This window comes from Harpia harpyja, chromosome 1 (genome assembly GCF_026419915.1).
Source record: "Harpia harpyja isolate bHarHar1 chromosome 1, bHarHar1 primary haplotype, whole genome shotgun sequence".
NCBI classification, from domain to species: Eukaryota; Metazoa; Chordata; class Aves; order Accipitriformes; family Accipitridae; genus Harpia; species Harpia harpyja.
The window spans coordinates 47187891-47201544 of NC_068940.1; the positions used below are offsets into that span (position 1 = coordinate 47187891).

The following is a 13654-nucleotide window of genomic DNA, read 5'->3' on the forward strand; positions in this document are numbered from 1 at the left end:
CTTGTAGAGCTTGAGCCCCAGGCCACAACAGAGACTACTCTTGAGCCAGTTTCCTTGGGCTACAGGATCTGCCTTGACAACCCATCCAGTGCTCCAGCTGCCACCATGGCATCCCCTGGATCCCTCCTGCCACCATGGTAGGAGTTTTTTTGCACGTCAGAGCTCAGCCCAAACCCCCAATCCTTAAACAGCCTCCCGAAAGCTCTGCTTTGCCCCAGACACAGCGGCACCTCCTAAGCTCAGCAAAGGCTTCAGCAGAGTCCTTCTTCCTTTTAAGGGCTGAGCATTTGAGAAAGTTTCAGAAGAAAAAAAAAAAAAAAGTACTGGCAGTTTTCATCCCCTCTCTCGCCTTCCGAAACATGCTGCATGGATCCACAGCCCCATCCAAATCCCAGCTGCTGGAGGGGGTGCAGCTGCAGGGGAGGCGGTGCAGCTGCAGGGGAGGCTCAGTGCCAGCCAGACAGTCCCTGCCCAGGGGGCACAGGGTACTCTGGAGGGGAGCTGAGGCCTGGCGCAGCTCAGTACTGTCCTCCCACCTGCACAGCCACAGGCTGCATCAATCCCAGGACACATGGTCAGGTCTGATGCCGTCAGACTCAGAGTGATACAGCGGCACCGCACTCTGACAGTGATTGCATCGCACCTCAACACACTCGTAACCAGACTTTGTCTCCAACAAACAGGATTTACATGGGAAAACCTCAATTTTAGCAATGTCCTAGAGAGTAAATACTTCACAGCTGCTTAGGTGAAGGAATTACAGGACAACCTGTGAGTTCACCAACAATTGACCACCACGGCTGGGACATATCCTGCCATCCCTCCATCCCCTGGTGCTGCCCCACCAAGGCATCCCAAGACCAGTCCCAGGGCAGCAGCCTGACACCTTCCCATCGCCCCCAGAGGTGATGCCCCCAGTTTCAGGGAGGATCTGTACAGGCACATATGCTGTAAGCACAGCTTGATGAGCATCATTGTGGCCATCCTACCTGTACACGACCCCACCGAAGGGGCAGCTGCTACTTATGTGAGGCCATCACCAGCTGCACCACCCAGATCCTTTCGGGCATGAAAATCTCTGCAGTGAGGTACCCAAGTTCACACATCTGCTTTCTCCTTATGTCTTCTTGGGACACACCAAGCTAAGACAGATGCTTCCAGCCAGAGCAGAGCTGGGCTTTATCCACCTCCAGGAGCATGTGCTGGCACGGAGTCATACAGGATCTGCTCAAGATGGGACCCAAAGCACCTAAGAGCCTCCCAGCATGAATGTGACGCTAAAATAAGGCCTGAGTTGTTCCTGTTTTTATCAGGGGATGGACACACAGCAAGAGAAAGGGACAGACCAGAACCTGTGCATGAGTCTCCTGCCTTCCTGATGAGCCCCAACACCATAGGGTTATCCTCTGCTGAAACCCTGGTCAGTGACCAGAAAGCTTGACATGGCTTGTTTCTGTTTCCACAGACCCCTAAGTCCCCCACAACTCTCGCCAGCTGCTGAACAGAAATAAATCAGACCTAAGCAGGGCGACATTTCCCAAAGCTGACAAGGCTGCTCCCGGGGCCAAGAGCGTCACGCTGATATGGCTGCAGGAACGAGGCAGAGAAGATGCACCTGCCAAAAGGTTGAAGGGCAAAAGCCCAGAACTCTGGAGAATCAGCACACGCCAAGTCCTCTCCCTGTGCCAAAGCAAGTAATGTCACACAGATAATATCCCCGCTATTTCAAGGACACAGCAGCATCCACTGCCCTCTCTGTCATTCTAGGAATTACTGACAAAGGTCCTGATTTATCCAGCTTGCTGCCCAGCTGCTTCAGGACTGAGATTTACTCTTCATGGCCTCCTATTTCACTGCTACCAATTTCAGGGATTCCTCCCAGTATTGCCATGAAGCCCTTGCAGCCAGGGACTCTGCAGCTGCTGCCTTGGCCAGCCAATGCCAAGGAGAACAGCCCAGGAACAGGAGACTCCACAATCAGAAGCTGTTCTGGAAAAGCTGCCCTACCACATAAAGTCAGCAACTGCTGCACCACCCCAGCAGCAGCCCACATCACTCACACTGCACGAAGAACACAACTCTGCAGCATTAACTCTGCAGCCAACTGATTTTCATCTTTTCTGTGCACGGACGAGATCATCCTGAGCTTAGTGAAACCATGCAAGGCATTGCATGGCCACAAACATACTGCAGTGCTACAGGGCGTACCATTTCCCCCATACAGGAGGGGAAAAGAAGAACAATTTTTGTACCATCTTCACTGAAGGGAAGAGAGCGCACATTGCAGCCACGACAGAGCAAAGCAAACAGCCAAGTGCCAGAGGCTTGCTTACACCAGGCACAGATATGTTCCTTTGCTACGCAAGGAAACACTGAGCAACAAGGAGAAAACATTTACAGAGGTCTCTGAATGATGTTGGTGAGTGAAGACTGGGAAGACAGGAAAAGAAAAGAAACCTACAAAACCAGAAAAGGCAAACCCATCAGCTGGTACCTCAGGACCGAGCAGCTGCCTTAGCAACAGCATGCAGGGACAGGGACAGGGACTGAAAGGACCTCTTGAGACACCCACCTCAGGCCTAAAATAACCCCACCAGACCATAAAAAACCCACCACAACTTCAGCTTTTCTAAAGGAGGCACAGGAGCCGGCAGCAGTGAGGGAGTAGGAGCAGACCAAGGTTGCAATTACAGGGTAGAGCACCTGCAAGGCAAGGCCATACATAAACAGCCTGCTGTCACCGACAGTGCCAGCTGTTGACTCCCTACAAACAGCCGGATCGCAGAGCATAAGGCTTTCAAGCACCAGTCTGCAAAGCCACATATCTGAAGCAGCAACATTCCTAAATGCATGGCATTAGCAAAATAATGGCCCTCTGTCTCTCTTCGTTTAAAGGGCTGCCAGTCATTTATTAGATGAAACACAGAGTCCCTTGAAAACTCATGCGCAGCACAAATGCAGTTTGCAAGGGACTGGGTTATTTCTCAGCTAGTGGAGCCCACAAGACACTGGTGGCTAAAAGTATAAAACAAAGATAACAGTGTTTCATCACAACTTTTCTAGGTTGTTTCATTCTTCCGCCAATCTCTCTGGCTGCAGCTGTCTCTGCCAACTCTGTTGAAAAAACTAAGCAGGAACAAACGCAGAGAACCTCTTGAAAGTATTAGCTGTCCAAGCTTATTAACCGTGACTCAAGTTAACCACTACAATGCCGGGATGGCAGCAGAATTTGGCAGTGAGTCAAACGCAATAGGAAACACAGAGTCCGCAAACAAGTAACTCTCCCCTGTGCCCTGAGCTGCCATCAGGAAACTCATCCCGACAGGACTCCATGCTGAGGAGCTGCTTCAGAGTCGTCATTTTCCCCAGCCCAAAGCACACTAATTTCCTCTGGCAATGGAAGAGAGGCAGTAAATAAATTGCTGAAAACCTCAGCCAGAGAGTTCATAAACCCTTCATAAAACAATAAGCAAAACCCCCTCTTTTCCATGAGAAATTAATTTCTTATATTTGTTTTGCCTGCAGGAATCGCCAAATGAAAATCACATTGGACATGACACAGTAAGGATGCTGCAGAGCCAATGAACTGGACCGCACAGCATCAGTCCCCTCCTGCAGCTTCCCCCTCCCGCACACTTGCCTCATGGAGCAGCGCACAGTTCCCTTCTCCATGCACACCTCAAGTTCTGAAAAGCTCACCTATCGATGAGTGAATTAGCAGTTTGGGATGAAAAAACACAGCCTGTGTTTTATTTTTTCCATTGTTTTTAATTCTGATGTAATAAGCCATGAAAAAAATCTTCCTCTGAAAGGAAAGGTGTGTTAAGTGTTGCCCCGAACTGACATTCTTTTCCCGATGGTCTCCAAAACGTTACAGTGTGGGTAAGAGTCACATCCTGTGAGCTGTATTTCAACCTCTGCTTTGTGTACTATACATGCACATCTGTAAGATTAGCAGTGACTATGGTAACATCTTCGAACACCAAATAAACAAAAATACTAGTTATGTATAGTTCTGGTGCTTTGTCATTAACAAGATCTGGCTTTAATTAATGAGAAACAAAGACTGAGTCTCTCAACCTTGCATTAAAACACAGTCATGGCCTTTTTAAAACTGAACATCTCTGCAATCCTGCATGTCGGAACAAAGCGTGATAAGTTAAAGCCCCAAATCTGCCTTTCCTCTCACCATGTCATAGAAACAAAGGTGGGATTAACCTTCCCGAGAGTCAGCAAGAAGGCAGTTACTGGTGAATAACTGTCAGTCACCAAAGGCTCTCAAAAAGGGTCTCAGTTTCTTGGAGATGTCCAGGAGAAAAACCAGCTGGGCTGCATGAGCCAGTACCGTCCCAGCCAGGCTTACTTGGCTGAACTCCTGCATCGCATGTGCTGCCTCCCCAGGGAGCCGCAGCCCTTGGCAGTGCCTCCAGTGGTACTACGTTCAACAGACCCTCCATCCCGAGAAACAGGTAGAGCAGCAATAAAAGAAGGATGCAGTCACTCCCTGTGGACACAATTGAATTATTTCTTGCCGTGGACTAACCTTTTGCAGGTCATATGCTCATTTCTTCAGCTTCTCCAAGGAGGTTGGTAGGATAAAAGATTCCGTGTTTTCACTAAATCTTTTTCTCTCAGTTGATGGTAGGCTGTCAGTCCAGCAGGTTGGGGAGATCTGGGGAAGGGTGATGTCAAAGACAGTGACATCGAAGAAGCTGCAAGACTTGAGTGCCAGAAAATAAGGAAAACCAGAGTGCTCATAGTCTTCCTTTTAACTCTCCAGGTGGTGAGGAAAGGGGGCAGGGAGGCTTTTACAGTTAATAGCTACACTTCTGCAGAATTAAAACCAAATCCCTGGGGGACAGGAGATTGGCCTGGCAAAACAACTTGTTCCTCTAGAGAGATGAAACTGGATGACTGCACAGTTGTGACTTGTGTACAACCAGAACCAGAGCTGGGGACAGACTCATGACCCCTGTCCTCATCCACTGCAGCGCATCACAGATGCTCAGGCTTGAGAGGAACCACCCAAGCAAAAGCCCAAGTCCCACCTTTTCCACAGCTCCTCAGCAGGTGCCAAAAGACCTGCTGATGGTATTTCTGACACGCTTCCAACTCGAAGGAGATTCATATGGGCATGCTAATGCAGCTGGGAAAAGGTGGATATGCACTTGCGGGTTTTAAACGTGGCTAAATTCAACTACTGACAAGAACAGTTGAACAGAAAATTTGAATACACAGCGCTTATCTTGCTTAAATGACCAAGAGATAAGTAAAGAAATTTTGCAGACCAGAGCCTGGCCCAGATCATGTTTAATTGGCAGCAAGTTCTCCCCTTGACCAAGTCAGCCTGAAATAAACACTTAAGCTTCTGTGCATAGCTGGAAGAGTAAATACGTGTCATCTGTTTGTCCTGGTTTAAGGGGAGGAGGAAAAAAGAAAAAAAATTCAGACTGGGCTTTGTTATAAATAGCACAAGAGAGACAGCTCAGCTCAGAAGGTGGCTGCAGAGCTGGCAGTGCTAGACAGGATCTCCAGAACAAAAAAAAAAAAAAAAATCCAGGAAATCCCCAGTGTCACTTCTCCCCACAATTGATTTAAAATGAGCTTATCCCTTGCACTTGGTACATGAGGAAGAAGAAACTTCCTGGCTATGACGGGGGGAAAACACAGTTATTAACAGCACCACAATGAGCAAGTATCAGAAGTTATGCTGCAGCCCTGGAAGATCTTGGCTGGATCTTGAAAATATCTGTTGCCACAGCAGTAATTGCTATACATGGTAACAGTGAACAGAGTGTGAGAACAATTTACTCTTTGATTTGGTGCCCAAAACAAGTTCCTTTTGTTTTCTCTCACCAAAAACTCAAGCATTTATTAGCTTGTGTTCAGTCCAAAACTGAGCTTTTCACTTTCAGCAGTGGCAAGGAAGGCAGCAGAAAAGGGGCAAATTCAGAAAGACATCAAAGCTGGCAGCACTCTCTCCATCCTTCTTTTACAGCATAGCCAATGGATTGGGGCAAAGATCTGGACCATACTCAACTTCCCTTTATATTTGATGTCCACCTAGATGGTCCTCCTCTGCCTCCAGTACATAGTATTTGCCACTGATTAAAAAAAAAAAAAAAAAAAAAAAAGAGAGAGAGAAAAAAACTACAGAGGCACTTATTCTACTTCCAGCTGTTAGAAGCAAGGACTTCTCTGAGATGGGATGACCTGACACTCACTTAATAGTTAACGTGACACCAGACCACAGTGGTGTCGTGACTTTTTCATTATGTCCTCTGCTCCCCTCTTTGCCGTTCACAACCGCCTCTTCCCTTCCTGCAGTGCTGCCAAACACCGGCCGATACTTTTGCAGAAACACTTGTTACCCCCAACCTCATTCCTGAATTTCAGTGCTCAGGATTTCTTACCTCATTTGCTCAGAGCCCATCACTGTGCACGTGGATCGTGGCACACACTGCCCCAGCCACCGCTTTCATCCCCTTTTCTAGGTCACATACAAACGCTGTGAGTGGCAGAGATCACAGCCTGGCTCCCTGAGGGACTTCCCTCCACTGTGAAGTCTGACAGTCTACTCCTCCTCGTCTTTGTAGCCTATCTTTTAACCATTTATTCACCCATGCATCCCACGATGGGCTTTTCTTGGATAACCCGTGCTGAAACCTTTCAGAGAGGTCCACTAGACCACTCCACTGGATCACCCCTGCCATGTGCTTGCAAACACCTTCCAAGTACCCATGGAGTCATGTGGCTCAATTTTGGTCTATAAAAGCCATGCCGGCTCTTCCACAACATGCCATATCTATCTACATTCCTACTTAATACTGGTTTCTGGAAACTTTCAGGAACGTAAGATACACATCTTGAGTGGAACCAACTGCCCCTCCATACTGTCTACAGCCCGGACAACTGGAGAGGTTTGTTAGGCTGAGCACGTGAGCCTGGTTATACCCTTTCTCCATCTTCTTTCTTATTCCCCCAGAATCCACACTTGTATTATGGATGCTAAAGGCACATCCCTGGCTGTTCTTCCTAGCATCTGTTTCAGACTGACTCCCCATAAGTTTACCCAAATGCTTTTTGAACCTGCTGATACCTTTTGCATCCACAACCCCCCAGGACAATGAATTCAGAAGTTCATCACACACTGCGTAAAACAAAAGTACTTCCTTCCACCTACTTTAAACCAATCTCCTATAGGTTTCATCAAGTGCCCCTGGTTCTAGCACCACAAGACCTGGTAGACAAAATTGAACTTAATCAGTACCTTCATGATTTTGTATACCTTGATCATATGCTGCGCCAGACTTCTACTCCAAACCAAGGAGCTGCAAATTTTCTTCTCTCTCCTAAGGCAGCTGCTCTGTCCCTCAGTGATTTTAATTGTCTTCTCTGCAGCCTCTCCAACACCACTGTCAACATGCAGAAGCCAGAACTACATGCAGCCCCCAAGATACGCACCAGCATGTTATAGAGGGTCAAAACGATGCCCTCTACTTTGTTACTACCTCCCTTGCTGATGGTGACCACAATTTATTGGCTTTTTTGGCTAACGTTGCACACTAAGCTGATGATTCAGAGAACTGCCGATGATGACTCTGAGCTCCTTCCTGAGCTGTAACCACCAGTTCCAGGTTCAGCAGTGTACAGGCCCAGTATAGATAATCTTCCCCTACAGGTACCCCATGTTTTCCTACACCGAAGTTCATCTGCCACTTATTTGCCCACTTGCCCAGTTCTGCGAGGTCCTTCCGGATTTCCTCACCTTCAGTGAGGTATTCAACCACCTGAAGGAATTGAGGATCCTCTGTAAACCTGGGAACTTCACTGCACCTCTCCATGCCTGAGGTGACCCATAGGATGAAAACCAGTCCCAGGACCAGTCTCTGGGGTCTTACTGCTGATGCTTACCCACGCTGAAAAATGACCATTAAGCCCTACCCTTTGCATCCTATGCTTTCACCAGCTCTCGGTCCATAACAAGACATTTCCTCCATGCCCATGGTGACTTAGTTTCTTAAAAGCTTTTGTGGAGAACCTTGTCAAAAGCTGTTTGAAAACCCACATATGTGAAGTCTATTCATCCTGCTACCACATGCTCACCAAGCTCCAGCAGGTCAATGAGGCAGGGCTTGCCTTTACATTAGCCCTTTTAACTCTTTTCAAAGCAGCTGTGCTTGGCCATGCCTTCAGTGATCTTGTTCTTCGCTGCAGAAGCCCAGAAACAGAAGTCAGACCCACCAGTCCGTGGTCCCCAGGATCCTGTCTACAGCCTTTCCTTAGCAGTGTGCCTCGCAGAGGTATTGAGCCCCTTGATGTGTACCTCCCTGATTTTACCAAGATCCCCCTCTTTTAAAAAGTGCCATCACATTTGCCACCATCAATTTCTGTGATACCAAGGGCACTTTAAGCAACAGGATACGCACAGAAGTATCTCGGCAATTTCAGATTTAAGATCCTATGGCACTCTTGAGCAAAGCTATCTGTTCCTTACAGTTTGTTATCAGTTCCTCTGTTTGCTCTAAAGCTATTTCTACTGACATTCAATGCGAGACAACTTCTCAGACAGCTCTTTTGTAGCAAGCTTGTAGTTTGCAAAGCTACAAAGCTCCTCCACAGGAGTCAAGACAGACAAAAAATGGTTTAGATTTTTCTGTGATGGCTTTATCTTCCATGCCTCTCACACCTTGATCTCTTCTGCTGCCTGTCTCCAAAAGGTTTCTGACGCATTTGAAATTTAATCATATTTGGAAAGTTCACTCTTCAAAAGTCTCATTCTGGCCTGCCTTATTTTGATTTTACATGTAATCTACTGAAATATATAGTTTTTTGGTCGTCTTGTGTGGATACAGCTTCCCCTTTCTGACCAACATCCTTATCACTCTACCTGCCTTCTTTCCCTGCACAATTCCTTTTGTTTTCTTTCTTTAAAAGAAAAAAAAAACAAAAAAGTCTTTGATATTTTCTTGGTGGAGGTATCCATTCCTCCTGAGCCGCCAATGTCAACACCAAATAACTTCCATACCACCACTGGTCCTATCAGCTACTCTTTAGCAGAGGGACAGAGTCGTACAAGGCAGACAAGTAACAGGGCTCTTACACAACTACAACAACAGCCCCAACTCAGGACTACATGCCAGCTCTACAGCAGGGCAGACATAAGTCTCATTAATTTTATTAATGCTGCCAGTCATAAAGAGCCCATCAAAATGACAGGCTCGGAGTTATCATGACTGTTCCTGGGCACATACATACTGAGTTTTCACAGGTAACTGCATATTCCCAGTTTCCAGATGCCCAAACTGAGATGTGTTTCCAGCTCGAAACACGTTACGCGATGAAAGCACCTCCTGAGGCACACACCAGATGAGAGTCAGAGGGCTCAAAGCTGCTCCTTCCTGGGGGAATACAGGACCACATCAAAGGGCAGCTAAGATCCCAGGAGAGCAGTGCCCTGTGGCAGTGTCTCCCTTCCAGGGAGCACCTGCAGCCTGGACCTTCTCCCTTGGTTTTGGCACTGCTGAGTGCACAGAGATGCAGTCAAGGCCCACAAGGCTCCTGCCAAGGTCCTGCTGGAGACAAGAGGCAAGGCCCAATTGCTAACAAACTGCAAATCAGGTTTAGTCAGCAACAGGCTTTAATTTAAAAAAATTTAAAAATTCGCCAATCAATTTTTGCCTGAAGCACAAGAAAAATTAGGGTTTGCATCTCCCAGCTGTTCATTACTCCTCTTGACATCTTCCGTCACAGCTTAGCAGGTGTGAAGTTGAAAGACATAAAGCCTGATACTCTGCTGCATCTTGAGCAGCATGGAAAGCTCTGCCACAACAGGGCTGCACCTCGGAAAGGGGGTGGCTGAACACCTCCCCCAGCAGCACCCACTTTTCACAGCCTGGTGCACTGACATTGCTCTTTGTCCAGGGGCTCACGTACCGCCTGTCCTAATGAAAGGCTGCACTTCCACGAGGACCAACAGAGCAGGTCCAAGCTCTAGTACAGACACATTTCACCATTAAAGCTGTTTATGCCTGCGGATGTCATTCGCCCTTCCGAGGGGAAACAGCCACACCATTAGGACAGTTTACAGCTATAGCCCTATAGGCAAAGCAGCACAAGTTCCTACTGCAGGTAAGGGTGCCATCTGGACACTCACAAATCTATGGGTCCCGATGGGATCCATCCAAGAGTACTGAGGGAACTGGCAGAGGTCCTTGCCAAGCCACTCTCTATCATCTATCAGCGATCCTGGTCAACAGGGGAGGTCCCAGAGGACTGGAGGCTTGCCAATGTGACGTCCATTTACAAGAAGGGTCGGAGGGAGGATCCGGGGAACTACAGGCCTGTCAGCCTGACCTCGGTACCGGGGAAGATTATGGAACGGTTTGTCTTGAGAGCGCTCACATGGCAAGTCCAGGATAAGAAGGGGATCAGGCCCAGTCAGCATGGGTTTACGAAAGGCAAGTCCTGCTTGACCAACCTGATCTCCTTCTATGACCAGGTGACCTACCTAGTGGATGAGGGAAAGGCTGTGGATGTTATCTTCCTTGACTTCAGCATGGCCTTTGACACTGTCTCTCATGGCATACTCCTTGAGAAGCTGGTGTCTCATGGCTTGGATAAGTGTACTCTTTGCTGGGTGAAAAACTGGCTGGATGGATGAGCCCAGAGGGTTGTGGTGAATGGGGTGAAATCCAGTTGGCGGCAGGTCACAAGTGGTGTTCCCCAGGGCTCGGTGTTGGGGCCGGTTCTGTTTAATATCTTTATCAATGATTTGGATGAGGGGATTGAGTGCACCCTCAGCAAGTTTGCAGACGACACCAAGTTGGGAGGCAGGGTCCATCTGCTTGAGGGTAGGGAGGCTCTACAAAGAGATCTGGACAGGCTGGATCGATGGGCTGAGGCCAATTGTATGAAGTTTAACAAGGCCAAGTGTCGGGTCCTGCACTTCGGTCACGGCAACCCCATGCAGCGCTACAGGCTTGGGGAAGAGCGGCTGGAAAGCTGCCTGGCAGAGAAAGACCTGGGTGTGCTGGTTGACAGCCAGCTGAATATGAGCCAGCAGTGTGCCCAGGTGGCCAAGAAGGCCAATTGCATCCTAGCCTGTATCAGGAACAGTGTGGCCAGCAGGAACAGGGAGGTGGTTGTTCCCCTGTACTCTGGTGAGGCTGCACCTCGAGTACTGTGCTCAGTTTTGCGCCCCTCACTACAGGAAAGACATTGAGCTGCTAGAGCGTGTCCAGAGAAAGGCAACCAAGTTGGTGAGGGGCCTGGAGCATAGGTCTTATGAGGAGCAGCTGAGGGAGCTGGGGCTGTTTAGTCTAGAGAAGAGGAGGCTGAGGGGAGACCTTATCGCTCTCTACAGCTACCTGAAGGGGGGTTGTAGTGAGGTGGATGCTGGTCTCTTCTGTCAGGTGGCTGGACATAGGATGAGAGGAAATGGCCTCAAGTTGAGGCAAGGGAGATTTAGGTTAGATATTAGGAAAAATTTTTTTACTGAGAGGGTTGTCAGACATTGGAATAGGCTGCCCAGGGAAGTGGTGGAGTCACCATCCCTGGAGGTATTCAAAAAGCGAGTGGACAGGGTACTTCAGGACATGGTTTAGTGGGCATGGTTGATGGTTGGACTCGATGATCTTGAAGGTCTTTTCCAACCTAAATGATTATACGATTCTATGAGGGGAAACAGCCACACCATTAGGACAGTTTACAGCTATAGCCCTATAGGTAAAGCAGCAGGTAAGAGCCCCAAAATGGTAATTTCAGGGGAATACTGTTAATTCACGTAAAGCCTCTCAAATCCTCTCTGCAGTCCACAGAAACTCTGGGTTTAACCCAGGTCCAGCTGGGACAAGGAGGGCAAGAAAGCAGCACCGCAAGCAGCCCCACAAGAAATTTGTCTGTTTTCTGACCATCCCCATGCATTCACTTGAAGAAATGGCAACTGCTGCAAACAGCAGAGGTTTGAGCAAGGTAACAGGAATTAAACACGTGCCCTCCCCTGCCCGTGCTGAACTCCACTTCTGGCAGGCACCACAGGCGCTGCCAGGATGACAGTAAGGGAGCTGCCGCAGCCAGCTGCAGGGGCTATTTAATTTCAGCGCCCAGAGTACAAGATGTATGTGGTATCAGGATACACTCTCAAATAGGAAACTGTGCTCTTCCCCAAAGAGACTCCAGTGCAGGATGCAGCCCAAAATCAACACACCCCAAGCACAGCTCACTACCAGAGCCATTCAGGCCAGGCAGGAATGAGCACGTCAACCACTGCAAGTCGCCCGTTTTTACATTTTGAGCTGAACTCTAGGCTGTTTCGCTGAGCTCTTTGGTGACCACCATGCTGCCCACCCTTTTCCACCTGCAGTCCGCTTCACACTCCAGAGACAGTGGGGTAGACAGAGAAAGTAGCCCAAGATGAAGTTTCCCTCTAGCCCTGCAGCCTTGCACTGAACATGCCAGGTTACCAAAAAACTTCACCTCCCCCATGCACAGACAGCTCTCACAGCTCAGCAGAAGCTTTCCTTATTCAAATGGAGATAAAAGCAAGTGATTTCATCCCTCCAAGACCAAATAAAGTTTAAGCACACAAGTGCTCAGCCATTAGAGGCAGTGCTGGGTGGCCAATGGGGGACTCTGCCATCACAGCCCACAAGGCCACCTTGCCAGGGGAGAGTTATGGGGAGCCAGAGAGGCTGAAATCACCAACATCTCCCCCTTTGCTGGACTCATCTGGCCCTCCTTGTTTCAACAACAAGAGCAACCTGAACAAGTGTCCCCCACCAAAGGGAGCTCTGCCCCACAGTGGCCCTCTGCCACCCTCCCTCTCTCGCAGCAGGGTTTTGGCATTCAAGGCCAAAGTCTCAACAACATACCCAAAGTCACCCCTGCAGCATGGCGTCCAAAGCCGGCCCGATGGACCATGCAAGAGGGAACTGGATGGTAACGTCATGGTACGCTGAAAGCAGCACAGATCCAATGACTTGCTGTGGCTGGAAGGAGGGGATCCCCTCTGCATTCCCCGCCACGCTCTTTCCCCAGCACTCATCACACAAGGACACTGGAGCTCTTCAAATCTTGCACGGAGCCAATTCAGCTTACTACCTAAAAAGCAGCCAGTTTTCTCTCGCTTTAGTGAACTCAACCATTCTGGTGATGGGACCCAGGGCCAGAAGAAACAACGGTGGCAGCGCACTGAAGATCACCATTGTCTTTCTTATCTTTTATGCTTATTGCCACCCCAAAACAGACTTCTGCTTTGGAAAAGTCTTCAGCCTCCAGAACCTCAAACCCATGCTTTAGACTAATTTCAAATTACAGCTTTAGTGAATTTAGGCTGAGTTGTCAGACCACCACCTACTCACCAGGCTTTTCCTCAGCAGCTTCTAAACCCACAGTACAGAAAGGACCATGGCACTTGCTTTTCACCCTCATTTTCAGTGATTTTGAAACTAATTTCATGAAAATTGAAGTAGCTTATTTCAGGGGCAAGTTTTCTAAGGAGTTTCCAAGCCAAAACCACAACTCTTCTGCCATTTGTGCTCTAATGCAGGACTGCAGGTGAGAGCCCAAGGGCAGTACCAACCCAAGCACGAAGCTGCCCTCCAAACCCCAATGCTAGTTGCTTCACACTCAATTCACTGTACTGACTGAAGGC

At 48.5% G+C, this 13654-nt stretch overlaps 1 protein-coding gene across 3 annotated transcripts in view; it reads right to left on the minus strand.

The window, feature by feature from the left end:
- The window catches only part of LOC128143892 (rho GTPase-activating protein 39-like), a 58233-nt gene that overhangs the window by 37475 nt on the left and 7104 nt on the right, over positions 1 to 13654 (minus strand). The window contains exon 2 of one of the 3 annotated variants that reach the window (XM_052791825.1): positions 4544 to 4672. The exons of the other annotated variants lie outside the window; for them this stretch is intronic. Within the exon in view, the coding sequence (XP_052647785.1) occupies positions 4544 to 4557 (14 nt within the window). The 5' untranslated portion in view covers positions 4558 to 4672. The remainder of the gene's footprint in view (positions 1 to 4543; positions 4673 to 13654) is intronic. 3 annotated transcript variants of the gene reach the window in all.